The 26,091-nt window shown below is 46.0% G+C and overlaps 1 protein-coding gene across 1 annotated transcript; it reads right to left on the minus strand.

Moving 5' to 3' along the window:
* Positions 1–24,927, minus strand: AXDND1 (axonemal dynein light chain domain containing 1). The gene is given in 24 exon segments (XM_054165553.1): positions 1–406; positions 1,261–1,352; positions 2,790–2,921; positions 3,789–3,885; positions 4,458–4,503; positions 4,506–4,665; positions 5,586–5,669; positions 6,416–6,458; positions 6,907–7,120; positions 14,657–14,891; positions 15,310–15,391; positions 16,259–16,387; positions 16,935–17,045; positions 17,184–17,336; positions 17,941–18,045; positions 19,220–19,360; positions 19,856–19,977; positions 20,663–20,768; positions 20,893–20,949; positions 22,369–22,476; positions 22,836–22,952; positions 23,573–23,673; positions 24,131–24,312; positions 24,831–24,927. Coding segments are annotated over 24 exon segments (2,934 nt in total). The 3' UTR covers positions 1–186.
* Positions 24,928–26,091: the final 1,164 nt, after the last annotated feature.

Raw genomic sequence — 26,091 nt, forward strand, 5'->3', positions numbered from 1 at the left:
CTGTTGTATGTCAGACAAAGTTAGTTTTTCTTAAAATCAGACCACCTTCAGCAGTTCTTTCTGCCCTGATCTAGAATCATGTTAAAAGTCTCCCTTCCTGCTCTCTGACAAAGAGGTTAGACTCTTTGGCTCTCCTCTTTATGCTGTGCCCAGGAGGAGAAGGTCCTGCACTAAACTGGATACAAATCAGGTATCCTCAAAGATTTCTTTCCTCTCTAAAGTTGGGAGAGGGTTCAGAATATTTTTCTTCTGACCTTGCCCTTCTTTGTGTGTTGCTTCTGGGATACCTTTTCCCTCTTTCTCCAGCTCAGTCTCTAGCTCTTTGATTCTCTGCAGAGCTTCTTCCAGCTTCTCTTCAAGACCTTCAGATCTCTCCTCTGCATTTTGAGCACAGATCTCTGTTTCTCTGAAACACAGAAGCAAAGATAATGCTGAAATCTGAAGTCCAAGCAGCTGCTGGCAGGATACCCAAAAGATTTAGATGCTGAAGTGTTCACTGGGATTGACTATATTGACCCTATAAAAACACATTTCTGGTTTCAGAGAAGGGCCTTGGTGAAAGATCTATGAAGGACTTCACTGCATATCTACATAAACCCTGCAAATTGAATTAATCCTCAAACTCAGGGTGTGCTAGCAAAAGGTGAGAGGCTGATCTTCATTGTGCAAGGTTAAATAAGAGCGCAGTCAATTCTATTAGCAAGGCTAATGAGATGGTCTTACCCTGGCTAATGCAAGCTCACAGATGAAATAAGAAAGAGGGAATGCAATTCAGAGTGTCCAAGCCTGCTTAGGCATGGAAGATGTGATTTCTGTACAGAGATTCTTGAGTGCCCCTTACTTGTGTTCCCCATACTTTAAGTACATTATGTGGCTGTACGCCTCAAGCTGCCGGGCACTAGCAGGTCCTGGAAGTGCTCAGCTACATTCACATGGCACCCTGCAAGTGCTAGCAGGTCCTGAAGTGTTAAGAGGTCTTGCAGAAAACCACCATGAGTACCTCTGCAAAGTGCCACATGAGTACCCAAAATGGAAAAATCTATACACAGATGAAGGACAGCTGACATAGATCATGTATGGATCATGCCTTCAGCTAACATAAATCACAGCCAATGGCCCAGGACTATCCAAACAGAAGGAAACCCCAAATTAAATCAACAGATATGAATGAAGCAGAAACTTAGCAGAGAGCAGAATAGGATGAATGCTTGGGGTGAAACCCTGTCCCACTCATGCCTCCAGCACAGGACCAGTACTCACAGAAGCTGCACTTGCAGATGTTCCAGCATTGCAAGGGCTTCAGACCCTTTCTGAGAAAAGGGAGTCGATGCCTTGGTGGCAGTCACCTCTCTCTGGTTGGGAAGAGTACAACGCCACATTTGAGCTGCAGCATGCACCTGGTTTGGTGCTGCTGTCTCAGTGCACAGCTGCATCACAGAAAAAAGCCAAGGATCAGCAAAATGTGCAAAATCAAAGGCTACCTCAGACACTGATCTGGGCATTAAAAATAGACTAAAATGCTTTTCTGACTCAGACATGGAAGACTCACTGGCACAGTCTTGGGTTGCTGGTGCATTCACTGCTTTATGGAAGTTGGAGGTGGCTCTAGCCTGACCAGGAGCAAGAGGAGAGCTGGGGAGGGACTTTTGACAACATCTTGGAGTGATAGGATGAGAGAGAATGAATTGAAGCTGGAAGAGGGGAGATTTAGACTGGAGATGAAGAAGAAATTCTTTCCAGTGAGGGTGGTGGGACACTGGAACAGGTTGCCCAGGGCGGCTGTGGCTGCCTCCTCCCTGGAGGTGTTCAGGGACAGGTTGGATGAGCAGCCTGGTTTACTGGAAGGTGTCCCTGCCCATGGCAGGAGGGTTGGAACTGAATGATCTCTGAGGTCCCTTCCAACCCAAACCATTCTGTGATTCTGTGAAAAGCAACAGAACAACAATCAGAACAGAAAGAGACAGCTCCTCGCAGGCCCAAGAAGCATAAGTCAGTTCTCTTCATCTGAAGAAGAGAAGTAAGGCTTTTCTATAAAAGTAACTGTGGAAAGCATCCTACTCCAATCTTTGGAAGGTAGCTGTGATTTCCAGGGATTTATTTCTGTAGAACAAATCAGTCCATAAAGACACTCCTGTGTCTCCTACTGTCACTCTGCACTAGCTGCCCACTAGCTCCAAAGCAGGAAGGACAAGCATACTCAGCAACACAGCACACTTAAGAGTAGGACCATTCAGTGACAGCTCGCTTGACATCCACAATTCCTGCACCTCTAGGCTCCACTCTGGATGACTGACTAGCCAGGGAATGACTGCAAAAAGGCCATCCCTACAATTTCAGAACAGTGATTTTACCAAAGAGCACCATCTCAAAGGCAAGCAAAGAAAACAAGGACCTAGGATGTCAAAACAAACTGAACTTTTTGCTTCCCTATTGCTGTAAGATCTCCTTGAATCTCTGAACCCTCTTTCACCTCCCCTCATGAGCTCAGTACCAAACCATTTTTACCACCCTAACCTCTGCAGATAGTCCTGGTTCAAACTACAGACATCACCTGTTACTGGTCCCATGAATGTCCCAGGGCCATGGTTCAGGAGGACAAATTACAGCTGTGATAACTGATAATGTCTATCAAAAATTGCAAGAAGAAAGGAATTGGAGAGAACATCAACACCTTACATTGCCCAGTAGGTTTGACAAGGGTCTCATAAAAGAGTTTGAGTAGATAGCTAAAGCCCAGCTCCAAATCTCTGTCATCAGGCAGAAGCCATTGGTACGGTAGAGATACATACCCCTGTCAAGGACACAATGTCTGACTTCAGAGACTTCAGGTGGATGTTGGAGTCGTGTCCTATGTATTTGATCATGTCTGCAGTAGCTTCATTGTCCTCAGTCAGATAATCTGTACCAACACCTGGCTGATGCTGCTGAGAGAGAAAAGGAACAAGAAATAGGAGATACCTCTAGCCTACTGGCACTCAAGGCAGCTGTAGAGTAAAGGGGAGGTTTAGATTGGATATTAGGAAAAATTTCTTTCCTGAAAGAGTGGTCAGGCATTGGAACAGGAGGTGGTGGAGTCACCATCCCTGGTGATGCTCAAGAAAGGTATGGACATGGCACTTTGGGAGATGGTTTCATGGGCATTGTGGTCTTAGGTGGGTGGTTGGATGTGATGACCTTGGGGGTCTTTTTCCACTGAAACAATTCTATGATTCTGTGTTTCACAGCATGTTCACCAAGCAATAACTGAAAGGCCCTGCTGGAAAGTAGGATATTGCAGCTACTGAAGTCACCTGCAGAACACAAAATTCTTCCTTTACTTCTAATGCTCTGGGTTTCCTACTAGTGATGCCATCTTCAGCTTCAAGCTCTTCCTGAGTTGCAGAAATATCCTTAAGCTTAAGCTTCAGTTGCAATTCCTGCAAGGCACCTTGAAGATCCAGTGAGTAGCACAGTCCCCTGGTCCATCCAAATAACCTAGTGAAAGCTCACTTGCCCATATTTAGACTTCAGCCATTCATGGAAAAAATCTCACAGGAAAGCCCTTATATTTGTATCCTGAAACAGGGTAAGGGAAACATTAAAACTAAGCACAGCCTAACCCAGTTTTATCTGCTTGCCAGGGCTGTAGAGTCAGTAGGAAACTTGAGGGAGCAGGGTAATCCAATGGAGAAGCAGGAGTCTACCTTCTCCTTGAGACTCTCACATATATATTTTTCTCTGCCTTTTTCAAAGCAAATTCACTCTCATCTATCCCAGACCTAGACAGCTGGAAACACAGACACCTTTACCTTGATCTTATTCAGCTCTTCCAGTTCAAAACCAGCTTCTAAATCTGTATCAGAAGATTTCTTTTGAACAATTGCATTGACAACCTCGTGGCAGGAGCTGCAAGAATGGAGAATGTCATCAGCACTCCAGGAGTACCCTCAAGTGCTTAGAACCATAGAATCATTTAGGTGGGAAAAGACCCTTCAGTCAGGAGCCCATTGCCATCAACAAGGCACAGGAGCTATCTGTACTAGACAATTCTCCAGAAAAGCAATCCTCTCCTTCCTCACTCACACAATGACCTCCTGGACAGCTTGTCCATGCCCATGCTGCTATCTGCCACAGCAGATATGTGAGCAGAGATGCTGAAGCACTTGCTCAAGGTGATGTGGACTGCAGGACTCCCTAGAATGCCCTTACATCTTCTGGAGATCATCCTCAGAGGTGTGGGCAGATCCTGTGCAGTCACAGATGTGATCACATTTCGTAGCAGGTTTAAACCAGACACTGCCATTCCTTTGAAGGGTTCCCATCTTATTAGGTTCCCTACAAATTCCAGTACGACCCACTTAAGATCTGCAAAAAGATCCAAGGGACCTATCTCCATGACCAATCTTTCAGCACACTACACATTGGTTTTTTTCCTTGAGAAAATTCCCTTAGATGAAATTGCAAACCTGTGCTGATACCCGACTACAGAACCAGAAAGCCTGTCCATCTCTGCAACCAACTCTCAGCTTCATGCTGCAGCTGACGAGCCCTCAGAAGTCTGAGCTCCTCCTCTGTCTGGGTGCCTGACTCCTGTGGTGCAGGACACTCCTGGAACAAGTGGTCTGCTGTCATATGTCTCAGCAAATTCACCAGCCACAGGGTCATGCTTCGGTGCAGTCCAGTCGCCTGCACAAAGCACCAGAGCAAAGATGAACCATTAACACGTGGCTGGTCTTGCCAACGAGCCTGAAGTCAGTGCATTTCACATGAGCCAGTGTCCTACCTAATTCAAGTTGCACACTCACCTAGTGACAGAAACATTTGAGTTTACCATTTTTTTCCCCTCCCATATTCATTCCTATTACAAACATATCTTTTCCCACCATAGAATCGTGGAATTGTTTTGGTTGGAAGAGACCTTTAAGATCATTGAATCCAACCATTCTCTAGCGCTGACAAATCTGTCCCTCAGCACCACATCTCTGCATCTTTTCAACATCTCCAGGGATGGGAAATCAACTCCCTAGGGAGCCTGTTCCAGTGTTTGAGAACCCTTTCAGTGAAGAATTTTTTACATCTAAACTTCTTGGGGCAACTTGCTGCCGTTTCTTCTTGTCCTATCATCATGGATCTGCCCTTTTCCCAGCTCTTGTTTAGGATCATATACTTCTTATCAGCTGTGTGACACTTTCTCTTCTCCAGAGTTCCACAACAAACCAGAAACCACACATCACACTTAAAGAACATTTAAAACAAATGAGTGATGAGAGCCTCTAATGCACAATCCTGGGAGAAAGTAGTAAATCCACAGGGAGCCAGCAGCCACAACAGCTCTCTGAAATGGGAAATATCAGTGTGACTCCAGAGGAGATGCTTGCTAAAGATGGCACGATAAAATTGTGTTCAAGCACTCTATAGGAGACCTCACAGCTATTTTTAGAGTTCTCTTCCACTCCTTTGGCTGAAAAGTAAAAGCCATAACTCAGCTCAGCTGGGAAAGGAGGTGTTGAAGGAGCAAGCAGCATTTCTCACAGCTGTGGTTTGGCCAGACAGAAATTAAAAGGAAAAGTTGAATACCAGACACAGTTTTTCAAGCCTGCACTTACTTTTTCATCAAGACATGTGATGTTCATCTTGACCTCATAATTCACAGACAGAACTCACTGCTGAATCATCTGGAAAAAAAATTTCTAGGTACCACCTTTTAAAAAATACCCACAACAAAGAAATCCAGAGACAAGGTGACCTCTAGTGCACCAGATTAATAGTTCCACAGAATGGTTTAGGTTGCAATGGACCTTAAAGATCATCCAGTCCAACCAGCCCCTGCCATGGGCAGGGATACCTTCCACTAGACCAGGTTGCTCAATGCCTCATCCAGCCTGGCTTTTACTTCTCGGGATATCAGGTAGTGATAGGACTAAGGGGAATGGAATGAAGCTGGAGGTGGGGAGATTCAGACTGGATGTGAGGAGGAAGTTCTTCACCATAAGAGTGGTGAAGCCCTGGAATGGGCTGTCCAAGGAGGTGGTTGAGGCCCCATCCCTGGAGGTGTTTAAGACCAGGCTGGACGAGGCTCTGGCCAGCCAGATCTAGTGTGGGGTGTCCCTGCTCATGGCAGGATGTTAGAACTAGATGATCCTTGTGGTCCCTTCCAACCCTGACTGATACTATGATACCTCCAGGATGGGGGCAGCCCCAACCTCCCAGGGCAACTTCTTCCACTGTCTCACCACCCTCACTGTAAAGAATTGCACCCTTATATCCAGTCTAAATCTACCCTCTTCAACCTTACAGCCATTCCTCTCTCATCCTACCATTACAAGTTGCTGTAAAAAGTCCTTTCTCAGCTTTCTTGTAGACCCCTTGAGGTACTGGAAAGAGATCTGAGGATCTCCTTGCTTCCCAGCTCAGGGGCAACACCACCTTTTAGTACAGCACATGCTGGAAACGTGACACAGGCATCATTAATGCTATAGCTGTGGGCGAGCTTGGCAGGTGCAAGTAATTTTTTTACGTACACGTTGTTATGCACATGCCCAGCAAGTCATTTCTTTCCTGATGATATTTACCAAAGACAAAAGGGTGGACCATAAGGGAGAAAAAGCCCCCACAAATCTGACTGCAAATGAATCATGTATTATGGGTTTTCTTCAGATGTGAAGATTTCCAAAGCAGGTGGGGTGGCAGTTCTGCGGGATACAGTGATGTTCCAGGAGTGCTATTGAAGCCACTGTTTCCACAGATATTGCCAAAGCAAAGCAAATTAAAGGCAGCTGACAATCATTTTAACACTTCAGCTGGTCACATTTATCCCATTGCCAGTTTCCTGCACCAGGGTCCCCACAAAAGAACATCTCTCTTTTATTACAAGTGCAGTTTAACATGCAAGGCCAACCCAGGCACTACTAACACCTCTGTCCTTACAGGAAATGTGGCTTATCATCACCCTCAGCTTCATGCAACTGGCTGGAGTCTATATAGCTCATCACTGCATCCACCTTGGCCAGCCATGCAGGAATCTTGTGATAAAATGCCCACAGCTCAGCTTTGTGCGTGCCAGAACCTCGCTTCAGCTTTTGAGCCTTGAATAACCAGTCTTCCATACTCTTCACCAAAGCTGTCAAAAACCTGGCTGTGCCTGCAGGGGGGAAAAATATTCAATCCTTTGATTACAGTTCTTTCAGCCAACAAAAACAAAGCCAAACTCAAAAGAGGGATGCCAAGAGGGATGAACAGCCTGTGTGGGAACTGGCTTTACTCAGGACTAAGAAGGAGCTGTTTAGTAAGCACTTGATTCAAAGCAGCCTGAAAGAAAATTAGCTTGATTTGAAACCCTAGCTTTCCTTCTTGTCTTGGCAGATTTGGCTGCCTCGTAACATAGAGGCTTGATACAACTCTTCTTAGAATGGTTTTGCAATTACAACTTAATTCTTCAAAGATGCAGGTCATACAGCATGCACAGATGTGCAAAGTGCCTGGACAAGGAAGCAAATTACTTGTTCGTTCACTCATCTGTCACATGCTGATGGATGTTCTCTGTTAAGGAATATGCTTGAAATGTAGCAAGGATTGCTGTTAATATACAATGTTCAAGCTTTCTTTCAACCCTGGTGAGATTCTGGCCCCTATGACATCTTGTAGTAAAGATGGCATGCTAAGCACATGGAGGTGATGACAATTTGGGTAATATTTCCATGATTTTGATGCATGGATCTGTTTCATAGAGCTGGGGGGTAGGACTGGCTAACTTCTCCCCTGGTTTAGAAGTGAAGCAGTTTGGGCATGCCCAGACTGGTAAGAACAGGAGGAAGTTACCCTCCATAGTGAAGCCTTTTTGGAGCACACAATAGGATCTCCACAACCAGGCAGCAGTTTTTATAGACCAGAAGTAGGAACAATATTACTCAAGTTTCCCTGCCATGCAGCATAATCTTTAGAGCAGAGAAGAAAGCTGGGTCCCAGAAGGGACATGGAATGAGGGAGAAGAGTTGCTTCTGATCACTTAGATGTGGTTTACATAGAATACATAGAATACATAGAATAAACCAGGTTGGAAGAGACCTTCAAGATCATCGCGTCCAACCCATCACCAATCCAACACCGCCCAAGCAACTAACCCACAGCACCAAGCACCCTGTCAAGTCTTCTCCTAAAAACCTCCAGTGATGGCGACTCCACCACCTCCCCAGGCAGCCCATTCCAATGTGCAATCACTCTTTCTGTATAGAACTTTTTTCTAACATCCAGCCTGAACCTCCCCTGGCGCAGCCTGAGACTGTGTCCTCTTGTTCTGGTACTGCTTGCCTGGGAGAAGAGACCAACATCTGTCTGTCTACAACCTCCCTTCAGGTAGTTGTAGAGAGTAATAAGGTCACCCCTGAGTCTCCTCTTCTCCAGGCTAAGCAACCCCAGCTCCCTCAGCCTCTCCTCGTAGGGCTTATGTTCCAAACCCCTCACCAACTTTGTTGCTCTTCTCTGGACTCGTTCCAGCAAGTCAACATCCTTCCTAAACTGAGGGGCCCAGAACTGGACACAGTACTCGAGGTGCGGCCTAACCAGTGCAGTGTACAGGGGCAGAATGACCTCCCTGCTCCTGCTGGCCACACTGTTCCTGATGCAGGCCAGGATGCCATTGGCCCTCTTAGCTGCCTGGGCACACTGCAGGCTCATGTTCAGTCTACCGTCGACCAGCACCCCCAGGTCCCTCTCAGCCTGACTGCTCTCCAGCCACTCTGACCCCAGCCTGTAGCTCTGCATGGGGTTGCTGTGGCCAATGTGCAGAACCCGGCACTTGGATGTGTTAAATCTCATGCCGTTGGACTCTGCCCAACTGCCCAGCCTGTCAAGGTCCCTCTGCAGAGCCTCTCTACCCTCCAGCAGATCAACTCCTGCGCCCAGCTTGGTGTCGTCAGCAAATTTACTGATGATGGACTCGATGCCCTCGTCCAGATCATCGATAAAGATGTTAAAGAGCATGGGGCCCAGCACTGATCCCTGGGGCACACCACTGGTGACTGGCTGCCAGCTGGATGTGGCACCATTCACTACCACTCTCTGGGCTCGGCCCTCCAGCCAGTTCCTAACCCATCGCAGTGTGGTCCCATCCAAGCCATGGGCTGACAGCTTGGCCAGGAGTTTGCTATGGGGAACGGTGTCAAAGGCCTTGCTGAGGTCCAGGTAGACTACATCCACAGGCCTCCCCACATCCACCAGGCGGGTCACCTGATCATAGAAGGAGATCAGGTTGGTCAGGCAGGACCTGCCCTTCCTAAACCCATGCTGGCTGGGCCTGATCCCTTGGCCATCCTCTAAGTGTTGTGTGATTGCACTCAGGATGACCTGCTCCATAATCTTTCCTGGTACTGAGGTCAGGCTGACAGGCCTGTAATTCCCTGGCTCATCCAACCGGCCCTTCTTGTGGATGGGTACCACGTTGGCCAGCTTCCAGTCAGCTGGGATCTCTCCAGTGAGCCAGGACTGATGAAAAATAATGGAGAGTGGTTTGGCCAGCTCATCTGCCAGCTCTCTCAGCACCCTAGGATGGATCCCATCTGGTCCCATGGACTTGTGGGGGTCCAAGCTGCTGAGGAGAGCTCCTATCACTTGCTCATGGAACAAAGGGAAACCATGCAGCTCCCTGGCTCCCTCTGCCAGTTCTGCAGGCCAGCTGTCTGGTAGACGTTCTTTCCAGGTAGTAAAAACTGAGGTAAAGAAGGTGTTAAGTACCTCTGCCTTTTCCTCATCCTGTGTTACAACATTTCCTTCTATGTCAACCAAGGAGTGGAGGTTGTCCCTGCCCTTCCTCTTGCTATTAATATATTTATAGAAGGACTTTTTGTTGTCCTTCACATCAGAGGCCAGTTTAAGTTCCAAATATGCTTTTGCCTCCCTAATTTTCCTCCTACATGCCCTAGCAACCTCTTTAAACATTCCATGGGTTGCCTCACCTTTCTTCCAAAGATGATACACCCTCTTTTTTTCCCTTAGTTCAATTAAAAGTTCATTACACAGCCAGGCTGGCCGTCTGCCCCGGCGGCTCCTCTTCCGGCACATTGGCACAGCCTGCTCCTGAGCCTTCATCAGCTCTTTCTTGAAGCAGGTCCAGCCCTCCTGGACCCCTTTATTTTTAAGGGCTTTCTCCCAAGGAACCCTCTGAATTGTTTCCTTGAGCAACCTGAAGTCCGCCCTCCGGAAGTCCAGAGTGGAGGTCTTCTTGCTGGCCCTCTTAGCTTGACTGAATACTGAAAATTCTATTATTTCATGGTCACTGGCCCCTAAACAGCCTCCGACCACCACATCACCCACCAGCCCTTCCCTGTTGGTGAAGAGGAGGTCAAGCAAAGCCTTGCCCCTGGTAGGCTCACGCAGCACCTGGGATAAGAAGCTGTCCTCCATGCAGTCTAAGAACCTCCTAGACTGCCTCCTCTCTGCTGTGTTGAGATCCCAGCAGATGTCAGGCAGGTTGAAGTCGCCCATAAGGACAAGGTCAGGAGATCTTGAGACAGCCTTAAGCTGTCTATAGAATGCTTCGTCGACATCATCCTCCTGGTTGGGTGGTCTATAACAGACTCCAACCAGGATGTCTGCCCTACCGGTCTTCCCTCTAATTCTTGCCCACAAGCATTCAACCTGATTGTCCCTAATCTCTAGCTCAATGGCATCTAGTGCCTCCCTGATGTACATGGCCACCCCTCCACCCCTTCTTCCTTGTCTATCTCTCCTGAAAAGCCTGTAGCCATCAATTGCAGCACTCCAGTCATGTGAGCTATCCCACCACGTCTCCGTGATGGCAACTACGTCATAACTTTCCTGCTGCAACAAGGCTTCCAGCTCCTCTTGTTTGTTTCCCATGCTTCGTGCATTAGTGTACATGCACCTCAGCTGGGCTGCTGGTTTGGCCTCTGACCCTAGCTTACTGCCCCCAGACTCTTGCCTGAGGGGACTAGTTTCAACCCCTCCCCCCTTCGAAACTAGTTTAAAGCCCTGTCGATGAGAGCTGCCAGTTCCCTCCCCAGAATCTTTTTACCTTTGGGGGACAGGCCATTCTCATATACTGTGACCTTTCCCCTTCTTTGGGACAGATGTACTCCATCTGTTGCCAGGTGGCCTGGTGCAGTAGAAATTTTACCAAGATCAAAAAACCCAAAATTCTTTTGTCTGCACCAGCCTCTAAGCCACTTGTTGATTATGGCTGCTGTCCTGTTCCTTGTGGTATTCCCTCCTGCAACTAAGGGTATTGAGGAAAAAATTATTTGAGCACCTGACCCCTCAACCAGATCTCCCAGGGCCCTGAAATCATTTTTGATAGCCCTGGGAGTTCTGACTACAACATCATCATTCCCTATCTGCATAAGTAGCAAAGGATAATAGTCAGAAGGCTGTACCAGCCTGGGTAGCCTTCTGGTAACATCATTAATTTGGGCTCCAGGGAGACAACAGAGTTCCCTATGAGATGGGTCTGGCCGACAAATGGGGCCCTCCATTCCCCTCAGAAGTGAGTCACCAATAACAATTACCCTCCTCTTTTTTTTGAGGGAGCAGGTCCTGATGCCAGGGGAGGGTTGTTTAACCTTAGTTTGACCATGCTGATGATCTTTGAGGTCTTTTCCAACCTGTTGATTCAATGATTCTATCATAATTCTATGTTAGACCTTTACAGAATACTGTTACACAGTATTCTAAATCCTTTTTAAGTAGTGGCTTGCTTTGGAAGGCTGTTGGGTGATGGAACACTGGAACAAGCTGCCGAGGGGGGTTGTGGAGTCTCCCTCTCTGGAGATATTCAAGACCCACCTGGTCTGGTATAGGTGATCCTGCTCTGGAAGCGGGGTTGGACTGGATGGTCTTTTGAGGTCCCTTCCAACCTGTAACATTCTGTGATTCTGTGTCATTGCATTCATCTTACAAGCTTTACCAAATTCTCAGCAAAAGAGAAGAGCTAATTGGAGCTCACTGGATAGGTCAATCTAACCCCAATTACAGAGTCAAACCATCATATTCCTACTGTGAAAGCATATGGAGTGATAAAGAAAGACTGAATAAAAGCAAAGGCATCAAGGTAAACCTTATAGATTTTGTATAAAACCTTTCTTATATTTCCTGCCTAAAACAATCTCACATCTCATTGTTTTCTCTGCATCCCTAATCCTTGTTATCAAATACCAAACCCTTTGTATTTCTGCCACATGTTGCTTAAGATCAGATAACCAGATCTTAGAAGATGGCAAATACTTCAGGTACTTGAGAACTACTTCAGGTAACTGAGCGCCATTGCCTCACAGGACAAAATCACCACATTCTCAGTATTGTCTCTTACCTATTCTTTATAATATCTTTCATTTCCACTGTTTCTTACCAGAGATGCAATACAAAGAGAAGGGACACTTTGTCTTTTCTACCCAAAGGCCATTAGGTTGCAATGCAAAAATGAATCCAACCCGTTCAAAAAAACACTGCCATGTATGCTTCAAGAGAATGTTTTTCCTGTGCTCCACTTTCCAAAGCCTTTGTGAAAATAAGCTACAATAAGATAAAATCCTTTTCTCTAAACTTTACTGGCTGAAGCAATTTGGGATCAGATGTCTGAGCTGTGCCCTTTGTTCAGATCATGACTATTGAGGCTTCTGACAATCCGCTGCTAAGTTTTCGCCCTGCTGCTGTCTGGTCATGTTATGGCCCTGTTCCTCCTTTTTTTACCTCCTCTTACTTTCTAATAGGAACTACAGGAAATATTTATCTCCTTTAGCTTTTTCTTAGGATAGACAGATTTATCCTTCTATCTCAGCTTGTTCAGTAGGTTGAAATATAACATGTAGCATAAGGTAATGTGGGGGAAAGCACAGGATAACCATGAGTGAAAGAATAAGATGACAGCATGAGAAGCAGCTTAGCAAACATGAGTAGCAGTTTCTGACAGCACATGTTTAGTTTAGCTTTGGTCTGCTAAAAGGAAATAAAATTAGTTCAAAAGCCATCAAGAAACAGAAATCCCTGTGACGGGACAAGGAGTAACGGATATAAACTACAGCACAGGAGGTTCCGCCTCAAAATGAGGAGGAACTTCTTCACTGCGAGGGTCACAGAGCAGTGGAAGAGGCTGCCCAGAGAGGTTGTGAAGTCTCCTTCTCTGGAGACTTTCAAGACCCATCTGGACATGTTCCTGTGTAATCTGCACTAGACTCCGTGGTTGTGCTCTGGCAGCAGGGCAGGACAGTGGTCTCTGGAGGTCCCTTCTAACCCCTAGCATCCTGTGAAATGAGCAAAGTTCTTGCAGAGGCAAAGGTTGAGAAGGTTAGTTGCAAGTTACCCAACAATTGTTTGTTATCTTCCACAGGACATGATAACTTTATATCAGCAAAGAAAACATTTATTTACATATTTTATAATCAGGACAATTTAGTATCTAGATTAAGATAACTTTGCTTTAGTGATAAGGCAACAACAGCAACCAAGTATTACCCTCTGAGACAGTGCTATCTGGTTAATGATCTTCAGAGTGATGTTTTACTTTACATTTTCAACATCCATTCTTTCCTTTTACATTGATTTTCTTTCCCATAAGTATCCACATAATCACAAACCACCCACATTCCCTCTGAACATGTCACAGACCCTCCCTGTGTCCTGCCTGTATGGCCTGTTCTTTCCACTCTACCACACTGGAAACCTCAGATATATTTGTGCGTGATTGAGAATCCAGTTTCTTGGAGTTTATCCCTTGAATGATCTTGATTCCCAGCATGCATCCGAGGGTCACACTTTAGCTTTGGAAAAGATCAGTACAGATTATGTTAAGTGTTTGCTTATTATCTGTTACTTTCCTTGTATACCCAAGGAAAGACTGAACTGAGCTTACTCCCTGTCAGGCTGCACTGCTCTTCAGCATGGCTTGCACAGGCTGGAGGCTCGGGCAGAGGTTAACCTCATGAAGTACAAGCAGAGAGTCCTGCAACTAGGGAGGAATAACCCTGCACCAGTAGAGATTAAGGGTTGACCTGCTTCCAGCAGCTCTGTAAGGGACCTGAGAGTGCTAGTGGATCAGTTCACCACAAGCAAGCAGTGTGCCTTCATGACCAAGAAGCCCAGTGGTATTCTGGGGTGCATTAAGAAGAGGGTAGCCAGCAGCCGGTGAGGTTCTCTTCCTGCTCTGCTCTGGTCAAGTCACATGTGGAGTACTTTGTCCAGTTCAAGAGAAAAAGAACTAGTGAAGAGAGTGCAAGGGAGAGCCACAAAGCAATTAGGAGACTGGACCATCACTCTTATGAGGGAAGGCTGATACCTGGGGCTGTTTAGCCTGGAGAAGAGCAGGCTGAGAGAGCATCTTACTAATACATGTAAAAATCTAAAGGGTGGGGGTCAAGAGGGAGGGGCTGGGCTCTTTTCATTGGTGCCCAGCAATAGGACAAAGGGCAACAGGCACAAATTAGGACACAAAGTTTCACTTAATCATAAGGGGAAATTTTACTTTGAGGGTGCCAGAGCACTGGAACAGGCTGCCCAGAAAGGTTGCAGAGTCTTCTTTGGATACTTTCAAAACCTGCCTGGATGCAATCCTGAGCACCCTGATCAAGGCAAATCTGCTTTATCAGGGGGGTTGGACTGGATGATCTCCCATAGGTCACTTCCACCCCCACCATTCTGTGATTTTGTAGCTGCAGAACTGATCATTCCTTACCATTATTCCCACTTATCCTTATATTGTATTGCTGGTAGAGCTCTCATGCCCTTTGGTTTATTTCTTCCAGGGCAGCATGCTGTGGAGGCAACGCTCCAGCAAAGATCCGGTGTCGGTTCAGCACCATTCGTCTCAGCTCCATCCAGGGCTCCTGCAGGCTGGCAGCACTCCTCAGACTTTCCATCTTTCTTAGGAGCACCTCCCCTCCATACTGTTTCAGGTCTTCTTTCAGCATCTGATAGAAAGGTAGCAAGCTTGCTTTGCCCTCTTGGCTGCAACAGAAAGGTGATGGAAATCAAGTAAGAAAAGTGTGAGGAATCAGAGAGGATAAAAGCGTCACTGTGAGTAGATAGCACAGTAAATTTGGAACCTATTGGTGACAGTTCTGAGTGCTTCTGAGAATTAATGTCATCTATCTGTCACCAGAGCTGTGAGTCAGAGAGTGTTCAAATGCACAACTAAGTTTAATGCACTGACTGAATCATAGTATTGATCAATTATAACTTCTCATGTGGAGCCTCCTCTTAAACTTCAGCACACAAGGTTGAGCTGATGTGTTTTCATTCACATTTGTTATAGCCATAGATGATCAATGGGGCTCAACTAACACAGGGAAACTTGCTGTGCAGATACAACTCAATGATGTGTCCAACCCCTCTAAGTCTTATATTTATCAAGTTCTTGATATCTTGCAGTATTTCATCCAGTAGCTTTTCATTCATTGGAAAGGAGGAGCTGAGGGGAGCGAGGGCTGAGAGCTGGGAGGAGCGAGGCCTGAGAGCCGGGGGGAACAAACTCCTTTAGTAGCCAGTGTAAAACCAAGAGTAAAGACATATTCCACACATCACAATATCCCTTGTTTAATATCACAATGTTGTGATACTCACTGTAAATTGAAAAAGAAACCCACCAGGCCCTACTCAACCAGGGATTTTTTCCCTCTCCCACTCAGTGTAACACAAACACTGGGTGTCAGCTACGAAAATGTCACTTCCAGCAAAGATGAAAACCAAATTCAAGCACATATTGAAAATTCAGCGATTAACTCCATGATTGGAATCTATCAAGTGATGTCTCTTGTCAATGCACACAGTGTGTGCATTTCTGCATTCTGTACTTTTATTTAACATATGACAATGAACTAATAAAAACCCTGCAAAATACGATCACCTTAGCATATCAGATGACTTTGGAAACCTCCCGTCTCTCAGAGCCTCCTTTTTCATCTGTGTATGAAAGAACTGAGTGCTCTATTGAAGCATCAAAGCATGTGCACTCAAGTTAAAATGAGCCAAAACAAAAAGAAGAATTCTGCTGCAGCAGTGACAGCTGCAAAAAGAACACTGGCTCACAGCAGGAGGGTACAATCCTCCTGAATTCCACCACAAACCCACAGCTTCTCCTCAGAGTTATTGTTAGGGATATGTTTGTCAAAATATGTAGCCAACACAAAAGTAGAGCAGTGAGGAGCATGCAGATTACACCAAGCCTCACTGCACCTGAAAGACTGTGTAAGCTATGAAGCAGGCCAGTGAGATCTGTTGTCATGTGGCAAAGGTTGAGGGAGCTGACTGCCACCCCCAGTCCCCCTGGGCTACTCACAAGTTGCTGCTGTGGAAGAACTGAAGCCACTTGTTGAGGCTGTTGTGGGCAATTTGCAGTTTTCCCTGGCTGACCTCCTCAGAACACTCTATTTTGACTCCAACATGACCCAGCTTCTCTGCTGGGTTTCTGCTTCTCTGCTGAGCTGCTCAGTCTCTTCCTGCAGACCAGCCAGGTCTCCTGTATCCTGTTGGACGTAAGGGTGGGAAAAGGGACTGTTGTGATTATTGGATCTGAGTGGGAGGAATTCTCCCTCTGCCCTGGCTGTTTTAAGATATGCACATATCAGAGATCTGGGAAATGTCTGCAATTCCACAGCACAACCCTCACTAACCCTTTAAGACAGGACTAGAGTGCCTCACCCTCCCTAAGCATGCCAGAACTGAATGCTCAACTCCTTGTTGCTCATACGCTCTTGAGAGACCATGCAGCCCCATACCTGTGAGGCCAAAATTCCACTGGATCTGTTTTGATTTCACAGAGAAGGAATGGACAGAGAGAAGAAAAAAGCAATGGAAATTAAATAGGGGAAAAAGGAAGATCACAAACAAGGGAGGTACATAAACAAAAAAGCACAGAATTAACCAATAGTGATAATTTGTGAGGAAGTGTGAGCATATTCTACACTACAATAGTCTAAACTTTGAGGAATAGGAATCTTTTTAGTTGAACCTACCTCTGAATGGAAACATTAACTTCGTAGAAGTTTTTCCTGTGTGGAATCTGGAGATCCATACCAAAAAATGCTGTGTAAATTAACTGGTTTCCATTTAAAAAAACCACACTCCTGCAAAAACCAGCAGACCTCAGGAAATGAGGCCAGGACAGGTATGAGATGTGTTACTACCCAATTGTATTGACTAGAAATGTTCTTTGGGATGAAATCTGCCCTTGGAACAAGACTGCTAGCTATGATACTTTATACCTTGCAACATACAACTGATCTCTTGCACCTACCTCCAGAGCCAGATCATAGGCAGCTGAGCTCCAAATGTCTCTCTCTTGGGCTACCAGCAGAATTTGCTCTTTCAGTCATCTTCTCTGGAGCTCATATAACTCCCAAAACTCTTCTAAAAGGCTGGAAGGGAAAGAGAATGGAATATGTGCACCTGTGATTCTCATTCACAGTCTCTGTCTTTCTCCCAGTTGCTAAAACTTCTCTTAGATATTTCCTCTTTCTTTGTCCTTCCTCAGTCATGTCCCACACAGCCTGTAAATTCACAGGTCCTTTTCCCTGAGCTCCTACAACACTCACAGGTCCTTTTCCCTGAGCTCCTACAACACCCTTCTGGTGATGTTCCCATTGCAAGCTTCCAATTAGCATGAATACAGATCTCTGTTTGGACTAGCTGAGCTGTTTTCTTTGTGACACAAAATTTCTGTAAGTAAATCTGTGTACCTCCTCTCTCACCATTCTGATACCAGCCACCTATATCCCTGATTTCTTGGGTATCTGAGGATGTTCACAGACCCTTCAGAAGTTCAGAGCTGCAGGCTCCCTGGCTGTCAATGAGGGATGAAGAAGAGGAGAATGACAGCACCTGAGCAACAAATGCAACCTTCATGACTTAAACTAGAAATGTTCCCCAGAAGGAAACCAGTCCTCACTTCTCCTTCCAGACTCTAAGAGAATGCCAGCACACTGCAGAAACCTCTCCACCTCAGCTTTGAAAGTGACTTACTTGACATCCACCTCCTCTTCCTGCAAGGCTGCAGACAGCACCTCTTGAGCTTTTTCTGCTTTTTGGGTCACCTTGTGGTCATGCTGTTGTACCTCACACAGCTCACTGAAACAGCCTTAGTGCAACTTAGCCCAACCCAAAGGTCTCTACTTTGCCAAGCACAGACTGGTGTCCTCGTCATGCAGAGCTCTCTGCCTCTAGCACAATCATCTCACTGTAGAGGAGAAAGGCATCTTGAAGACCTCCTCTTCCCATCCACATATGTTGCTCCAACAACCCTTCTGTGCAGTTCCCCATCAATGGCCCTACAGTATGCTAAGGAGCTAAGGAGGCAGTTTTGACTTTATTTGGCACTGAGGGAGTGCAGTGAGAGCATGAGAAGGCTCAAGTGTGGTTCCTGTAGCTTTGCTTGAAATCATAACCCTGTCTTCCTGCTCCTAGGAGAGGAGGATTATGGGCTGCCCAGGGAGGTGGAGTCACCATCACTAGAGGTGTTTAAGAAGAGACTGGATGGGGTGCTTGGTGCCATGGTTTAGTTGATTAGATAGTGTTGGATGATGGGTTGGACTTGATCTCAAAGGTCTTTTCCTGGTTAATTCTATTCTTTCTGAACAAAAAAAACAAAACACCAAAAAACCCCAAAACAATGGACTAAGTCTATGGCACAAAGACAATTTCTTAGGATCAGGCAGGATTCAGACCTGGCCAGCTGTCTGCAGTAGTTTAGACTGGGTGTCTCCTGCTGCTGCCACATGGGGTGCACCTTTGGTGTCCCAAGGGTCCACCCCAGTGGGTGGACACAGGAAATAGTGCATTTCATTCCCATAATGTCCCGGTCCTTACTAAATCTATCAGCAAGGTCTTACACTTCCTCTTTCTTCCCTTGCTGCTCCCGTGGGAGATGCTCCCTATCTGGTAATGCAAGGGGAGTTATCTCAAGGCCTCTTAGGCCTGGCTAGGCCTAGTGCCAGGAGGAGAAGGGGGAAGGGCAATCTCAGATCTGGCCAGCTGAGATTAGCCTAACAGTGGAGGGGGGGAAGAAAGGGCCCTGGGGGTTTTGGGTATACCCTCAGGTAGGGAGAAGGGAACTGCTGGGACACTTCTGGGTGTGCTGTGTGGGACTCTGTATGCTTTGGGTTTCTTTTGTCACTGCTCTTGTAGCTCTCTGTAAAACATTCACTGCTTTTCCATTTAAACTTTCCATCACTTCTGCAATCCATTTGTGTGTGTGTGATTTTTTTTCTGCCCTGGTGGGAGGCAAGAGAGGATCTGCTTCAACCTGGGACACTGTCCCACAGAATCTTTAAAATAGATTAGCTCTTCTGTAATGTGCCTGTTGACCAGCTGCTGTGCCATCATTTTTTCATAGAGGGCCTTCATTTGTTGAGGAATCCACTCCATGAGGCACACATACCTCTGCCTGCAGTAAAAGGGTTGAACAATGTACCTAAAAGCACAGATGTCTCTTACACCATCTGAAAACCCTTTGCTGTAACCGCACAGCAAGCTATCTAGAAGGCAATCTCTGCAGGGTTTGACCTGTGGATTCCAAGCACTCTGAAACAATTTAATTGCGACAAAGTGGTATCTGGCTCCGGGGGGGAGCAGCAGCTACGCTCCCTGCGAGAACTTCCATTGGCTGTGACGCCAACAAGACGCCCACACTGTCAAGTGTTGTGACAGTGACACTGACTTCCAGCTCCAGGTTACCTAACAGAGGCTTATTAGCCCAGCTTGTTAACTAGGTGGGGAAAATCAAAGTTAATTTCTTGCATCAGATCTCACACCAGCCCCATCATTATTGGGCTAACTTTGCTGGGCACAGACGTCAGGAACACCCTGCGACAGCTAATGCTGCTCTTGAGAGCCCACAGCCACAAATCAAGAGGGGGATTAAGGGTTGGTTAACCATGACCTGTGCTTTGAAAGGAGCTGTCTTCTCTCCACACAGTCCACACTGACCTGTTGAATCAGCTCATGGAAAACAATGTAGTAGATGTTCTGCTCTGCCTTCATCAGCTCCTTCATGTGGTGCAGCTAGCAAAACAGGCAAGAAAGATTACAGCCTTGAGGAGCCTGGCCAGCCTGTATCTCCTTTGGTACAGATGCCTTTTATTTTTGGAAGCAAGTTTCCCTTTGAGAACAAAACACTACCAAAAGTAGAAAGGGGAAGGGCAAGAGCTGCCCTGCATGCATTTAGGTTTGTTTTTAAACATGTTATGCACTATTCTGACTACTCTCTTATCAACATCCATGGGAGCTTCTCTGCTAAATCCAGTTGCAGTTCCTGCACTACACTTTTCAGCAATCCTTCCCCATGACCATAGAAGAATGACAGAAAATAAAGCAAAGCAAGGTACAGATGTTCTGACTTGTGTTTTTCAGGTGTATGAAGGTCTGCAATGGCCCATTTTGTAACACAGCATCCTACCTCCAATAAAGTGATGAGGCAGCTATTGCCTTCATTCTTCCACAGTAATGCTGCCAAAGGCATTCCTTTCTGGCATTTTTTGCCAGAAATGTAACTTCCTGCACCTGCAAGATAGCTCTTTGTTCATCAAAGATGAAGAGAGGCTCAGGAGAGGAAGCCTCTGATTGTTACAGGTCCTACAAACAGATGACTTGGGCAGAAACTAACTTCTAGCAGGCACCTTAAGCACAGCAGGGATAAACACCAAAGGAAACAGCACGCTCTTTTTCTGGGTACAAGCAAGTTATCCACCTGTGAAGGTCCTGTTCTTCTGATTAGCTTGTCTACTCCAGCTTTTTCCAACATGCTGTCCATCATCTCCATCAGCTGGATGACCTCTAACCTCCCAGAAGGTTTCCTGACAGACCAAAGACACATTCTTCTGTACAGTATATTATGATAATTTCTCAGGAAATCAATTCAAATAGCTGGTTTGGGGCTTTTTTTCCCCCAGCAAGACCTTTGTGTGGAGTTGTACTTACATGGATGGGAACAGTCTTAGCTTCTTTTCACAGTCCTCAAGCAGTGTGGTGCATTTACTGAAACACAAATGTGAGAACTTGATTACAAAGCAGTCCTTCCAGTGGTAACTCAGGCATCCTGCTCTCTCCTTCAACCTTTTTGTCCTTATGAAGGTTAGAAAGACAAAGGTGGTATGCAGGGCTGCTCTTCAGTGGGAGCTTCCAAAGCCTAGTGTGAGAACTGGACATCCTACTGCTGGATTTCCTTCTTGCTGCTAACAAGAGAAATCTTGTAGGAACCTTCTCCCTGTAAGACCTCTCATGGTTCTTAGATAACAAGTGACCAATTGCTTTAAAATTTATTGGTGGGGTCAGAAAGGTATCACATATCCAACATCACACCCACTCAGAGGCTGATCGCAGGAGACCATTGACATAAGATAATGTTTTGTTACATCATGTTGGCAAAGAAGCTGGGAGGATTTCACTCCTAATCTTAGTATTTTAATCTCTGAACAATGACGGACTCTCAGTAGTCTTCTTTTTCTTTTCTTTTTGGAGCAAGGCTTGGCAAACTCAATTCAAAACTCACAGCCTGAACAACTGCAAAGTTTGAATTTCAAATAAACAAGACATAAAACCACCCCAGAGCGGTCAGATTAAAATGCTACCAGCTCTAAACTGAAACTGAGAGCTACCCAGGGCCTGCCCAGCCTCATGGCAGAAAGCAATTCTTAAAGAGAAAGAGAGAAACTAATCCTTTTTTTATTTTTAAAGCATCAAAGTGCTTCTAAAAGTTGCTTCAAGGAATCAAATCAGACTTCAGGTTCTACATTCACGTCCAACTATTAATGTTCTCAAGGTGCAGTCCTTGAGTACAAGAAATTTTTTGTTAGCCACCCCACAGCAGCAGGGACGAAGAAGTGGAGGGTCACCTCACTCTGCAGGGTTCATTATGGCCTGCTTGTAGGGTGGGATTTGCAGAGCCACCCCTTTCTCAGAATAGAATAGACTAAACCAGGTTGGAAGAGACCGTCAAGATCATCAAGTCCAACCCATCATCCAATACCACCTAATCAACTAAACCGTGGCACCAAGCACACCATCAAGTCTCCTCCTAAACACCTCCAGTGATGGCAACTCCACCACCTCCCCAGGCAGCCTATTCCAATGGGCAATCACTCTCTCTGTGAAGAATTTCTTCCTAACATCCAGTCTAAACCTCCCCTGGTGCAGCTTGAGACTGTGTCCTCTTGTTCTGGTGCTGGTTGCCTGGGAGAAGAGACCAGCCCCTGCCTGTCTACAACCTCCCTTCAGGTAGTTGTAGACAGCAATAAGGTCTCCCCTGAGCCTCCTCTTCTCCAGGCTAAGCAACCCCAGCTCCCTCAGCCTCTCCTCACAGGGTCTGTGCTCCAGATCCCTCAACAGCTTTGTTGCTGGGCAGTGTCCTCAGCTCCTCATCACTTGATCCCACCCCGCCTCTAAACGACTGAGAACAAACCCTTGCAGAGCAGAAACCACTTCAAGGGCAAAACTCCCCTGTTCTTCACAACATGAAATTCCTTGGGAACCAGACTGTCTGCTAGGCTTGCTCTCTAGGGACAGAAATAGAGGGAGCATGGAACATTAGCATAAAAAGATACCAGCATAAAAACGTGTGCACCAACTCCCAGTTTCCTCCCAAAGAGGACACTGGTTTGGCAGCCAGGAGAGCAAGGCTCATGCAGTGGCTCTTCACACTGCTTTTCCCTTTGCTGCTCCACATGTCCAGAGTTGGACAGAAACAATCTACACTCAACAGCAGAGTAAAACAACTAACACTGAACTGCAGCAGGAGAGCTGGGGGACTGGAGCTGCAAGAAAGATTTGATGAGTTTTTGGAACAAGGTAAAGTGGGAACACATGGAAAGACCTCCCTTCTCCCAGTTAGTGACAGAAAACCACCTGAACTCACAGAAATACGTGGGACTGTACCATGGCTCCCCTGCCAGTCATGATGACCCTCAGAAAAAGAGCTTCTGCCAGTCATTGCTTTCTTAGTTTCTTGGCTAGTTGCAATATTACACTAGTAAGAGATATCCCTGAAACAGAGGAGATGTTGTTCACCAACCCACCCTACAGACAGCCTGCTGTTCCCTTACTGCTGGTCTAAACCATGCACAGGTTTGTGCTGCTCAGCTTACAGCCAGGACTCCTTCCCCTGGCCCAGAAAAAAATGGATGAGAGAATGTATTTTAGGCAGACTAACCTGCTGCTTCTTCCTATTAATTTTTCATGCCTGTTGCCAATCCCTGTCACACACATACCTAAAATCCAATAAAGAGCAAAACGTTTTTCCCTCCCTACCACTGTTAAGTGTTGCTTATTTACAGAGAAGTGTAAAGCTCTTCCCTGCTAAGTCCATTAAAGCCAGAAGAGCTTCTTTTCTTAATCATGGATCACAGAGCATCCCTGACAGCCTGGCATCCCTTGGAAGGATGGTTTCAAGAACTGCTTATTTAGCAAGCCTTGTATTTATTACTCCCAAAACATCTTTCCCTCAGGTCTCTCCAGCTCAAACTGGGACATGACAGCTGGTCCATTCATCCAGCCACTTCAGGCAGCATAGCCACCTTTCCTAAGAAAGGCCAAGAGAGAGCTCTAGCTCTGTGTTCCCAGTATCCTTCCATCTCCCTGGGCTTCTTATCCCTTCTTTGCTTACCTTCCAGCATCTGTCAAACTGACAGGGTGGTCTGTCAAGTGTCTGAACTTGGTCCGACGATGAGGATAAAGCCAAAGCCGATCTGGGGTTTGCAGTCAGCCCTGCAGACAAGGCACACGTGGCTGTCACTTCTTACCACCAAACATGCCATGGGGTTGGAAAGGTCAAGGTGGCTGTCTTAATGAAACTCCAATCACTATTTCTGTCTTGGAGCTAAAGAAACTGGCGTAGACAAAACAGCCTCAGCAATGGCTTCACAGCAGCACCAGAGTACAAGAATGTTTTGCAGGGACTAGAAGGCAGCCTGTTGATCTGCACCAAATAGTGTGGTCAGAAAAGTGATGTTATAGAATTTGTCTTATGAGGTTGGGAAACTTTCTTTCAGCCCAGGGAATTGACACGTGCTCCCAGCAAAGAGACTACAGAATGCTAGGTTGGAAGGAACCTCAAGGATCTCTGGTCCAGCCTTTCTAGGTTTAGATGAGATGGCCCAGCACCCTGTCAAGCTAAGTGGAATGGTTCTGAACAGAGAAAGTCAGAAGATGCAAATATACTCACCCTAATATCCACTGAGGTTTTGGTGCTTTGAAGGGACTGTAAGTACTCTGGGTTGTAGAGAAACTTGCTGGCACAGGCCAGGCTTTGGAAAACCTCTTCAGGAACAAAACTATGCTCCAGGGAGGAAGAAACCGGCCTGGTGCATTCAAGCACCTTTGAGGTACCCTTCAGGCTGAGGATCTCTGGAAAACTAGCATGTTAGAGCCATTTCAACAGCATTTATTCTGCTGGTGAGAGAAAGCAAAGCCACAATACTTTGTGCTGAGAGAAACCACAACAAGACGTTCACTCCCTTACCCTAAAGCAGGATCAACTCTAAGACACAGGCAGTTAATGCTGGGTTTAGTAGTTGTCAGATCTTCAGTAAAGCCTAGAACAATTACCTTCTGCCTATGGGAGATAAAGTGCTGGTCAAACAATTGTGCCAAGCTGTCAGGTAGACAGACACCAAGAGACACTTTAAAGAATGAAAATCTGCATGTTTCTGTACAGCAAATTCCCTTCTTATGGACTGCCAGCAGTTGACTTTCTGTAAAGAATGCCCTAAAATACCAGAACTTGCCTAATAAAGGCAGAACTTAATGCAGACAAACATCCTGCTGCTACAGGGGAGCTGGAAGGTAGGATCCTGCTGCTAAAAGGAAGCTGAAATGACAGAGTGCCAGCTGCACAAACCCTGCAGCCTCCAGCCCAGCCCTACCTGCATGGTCCTTGCTGACCCAGCCTGCTCATGAGTCACTGCTGCATTGCCTTCCATCAGCTTTGGGTCCAGGAACTGGCGCTCCAGTTGTGGGCATGGTGAACCTTTATTTTAATGCTTATCCAAGGAAATTTGCAAATAGCAAATTATCTAGAAGAATTCATTTATACTTCAGAGTGTTAACAGCTTGCTATGATTTATTGTCCAAAATAACCCTCCTGCCAGGTAACTGGGTATGTCAGTTTGGAAAGAGCCCCTCATGTTTTGCTACATCCTCCATGGGGGTGGCTTGTTTTTTTCCCCACCTACAGACTACATTAACAACAACTGCTGCTTCTCTACATCTTACTGTGCCAGAGATTTAACTATGTTTGTCTCAAATTACTGCCACCTTTTCTTCTTACCAATATCTACTAATTTACTAATAAAAAGCCCCAACCCTACTTCCATTAGTTTCATAATCTCCATGAATGTTCATCTGAAGACTTCCCCCCGCCCCCCGGCCTTGGCTGAAATATATTGCTCTTCATAAAGTGCTCTTGGCATTAGAACTTTTTGGTCTCCTTATCAGCTGTGTCCTCTTGGACCATGGTTTCCAGTTAGGTTAACTACATTCCCTTGCCTTCAGATACATGCTTGTGGGTGTAGGTATAACCTAGAAGAGATCTTGCCAGGTAGTTTGCCTTGCTTTCTTCTTGGAAAGAAAGTACAAAGGTTTGCTACAAACTTCTGCCAAAAGAGAACTTTTCCCCCCTTTAACAGCTCTGTTTGGCTGGACATGATATTCTTGCCAGAAAGGATGAGAAAATTAATGGCGCTGTTCTGTAGCAGCTGCAGTTTAAGGACACAGACTTTATAGCATGTAGTACACAGCTGGAAAACATCACATTAAGTTCTTGGCACACAAGCCCTTTTCAGGCCCAAAATAAAGGCAAAAGTCACCCACATGTTTGGCTGTTGTTCTAATTTAATATGCATTAAGTCGGGAGAGATTAGAAACTCTGGTCTGTTCCAACAGCTATCAACCCCTTCTCTGTGCTCCTCTCCAGCACTTCCACTCTGCTTTTACAGAGATGGGGTGGCTGGTGAAACCCCAAAGACCCTTCTTAGCTGGTATTTCTTGCTCCTTTTTAAGACCTGATGAAGGGCTTCTGTGAAATTTTCTTCCTTCACAGCCACAGAGCTCTCCCCTCACCCTCCAGCACAAAATGGCTGCCTCCATCCCACTCCCCTCCATGCCCTTGGAAAGAAAGACTTGTTG

The sequence above is a fragment of the Dryobates pubescens genome, chromosome 11, assembly GCF_014839835.1.
Source record: "Dryobates pubescens isolate bDryPub1 chromosome 11, bDryPub1.pri, whole genome shotgun sequence".
Classification (NCBI taxonomy): Eukaryota; Metazoa; Chordata; class Aves; order Piciformes; family Picidae; genus Dryobates; species Dryobates pubescens.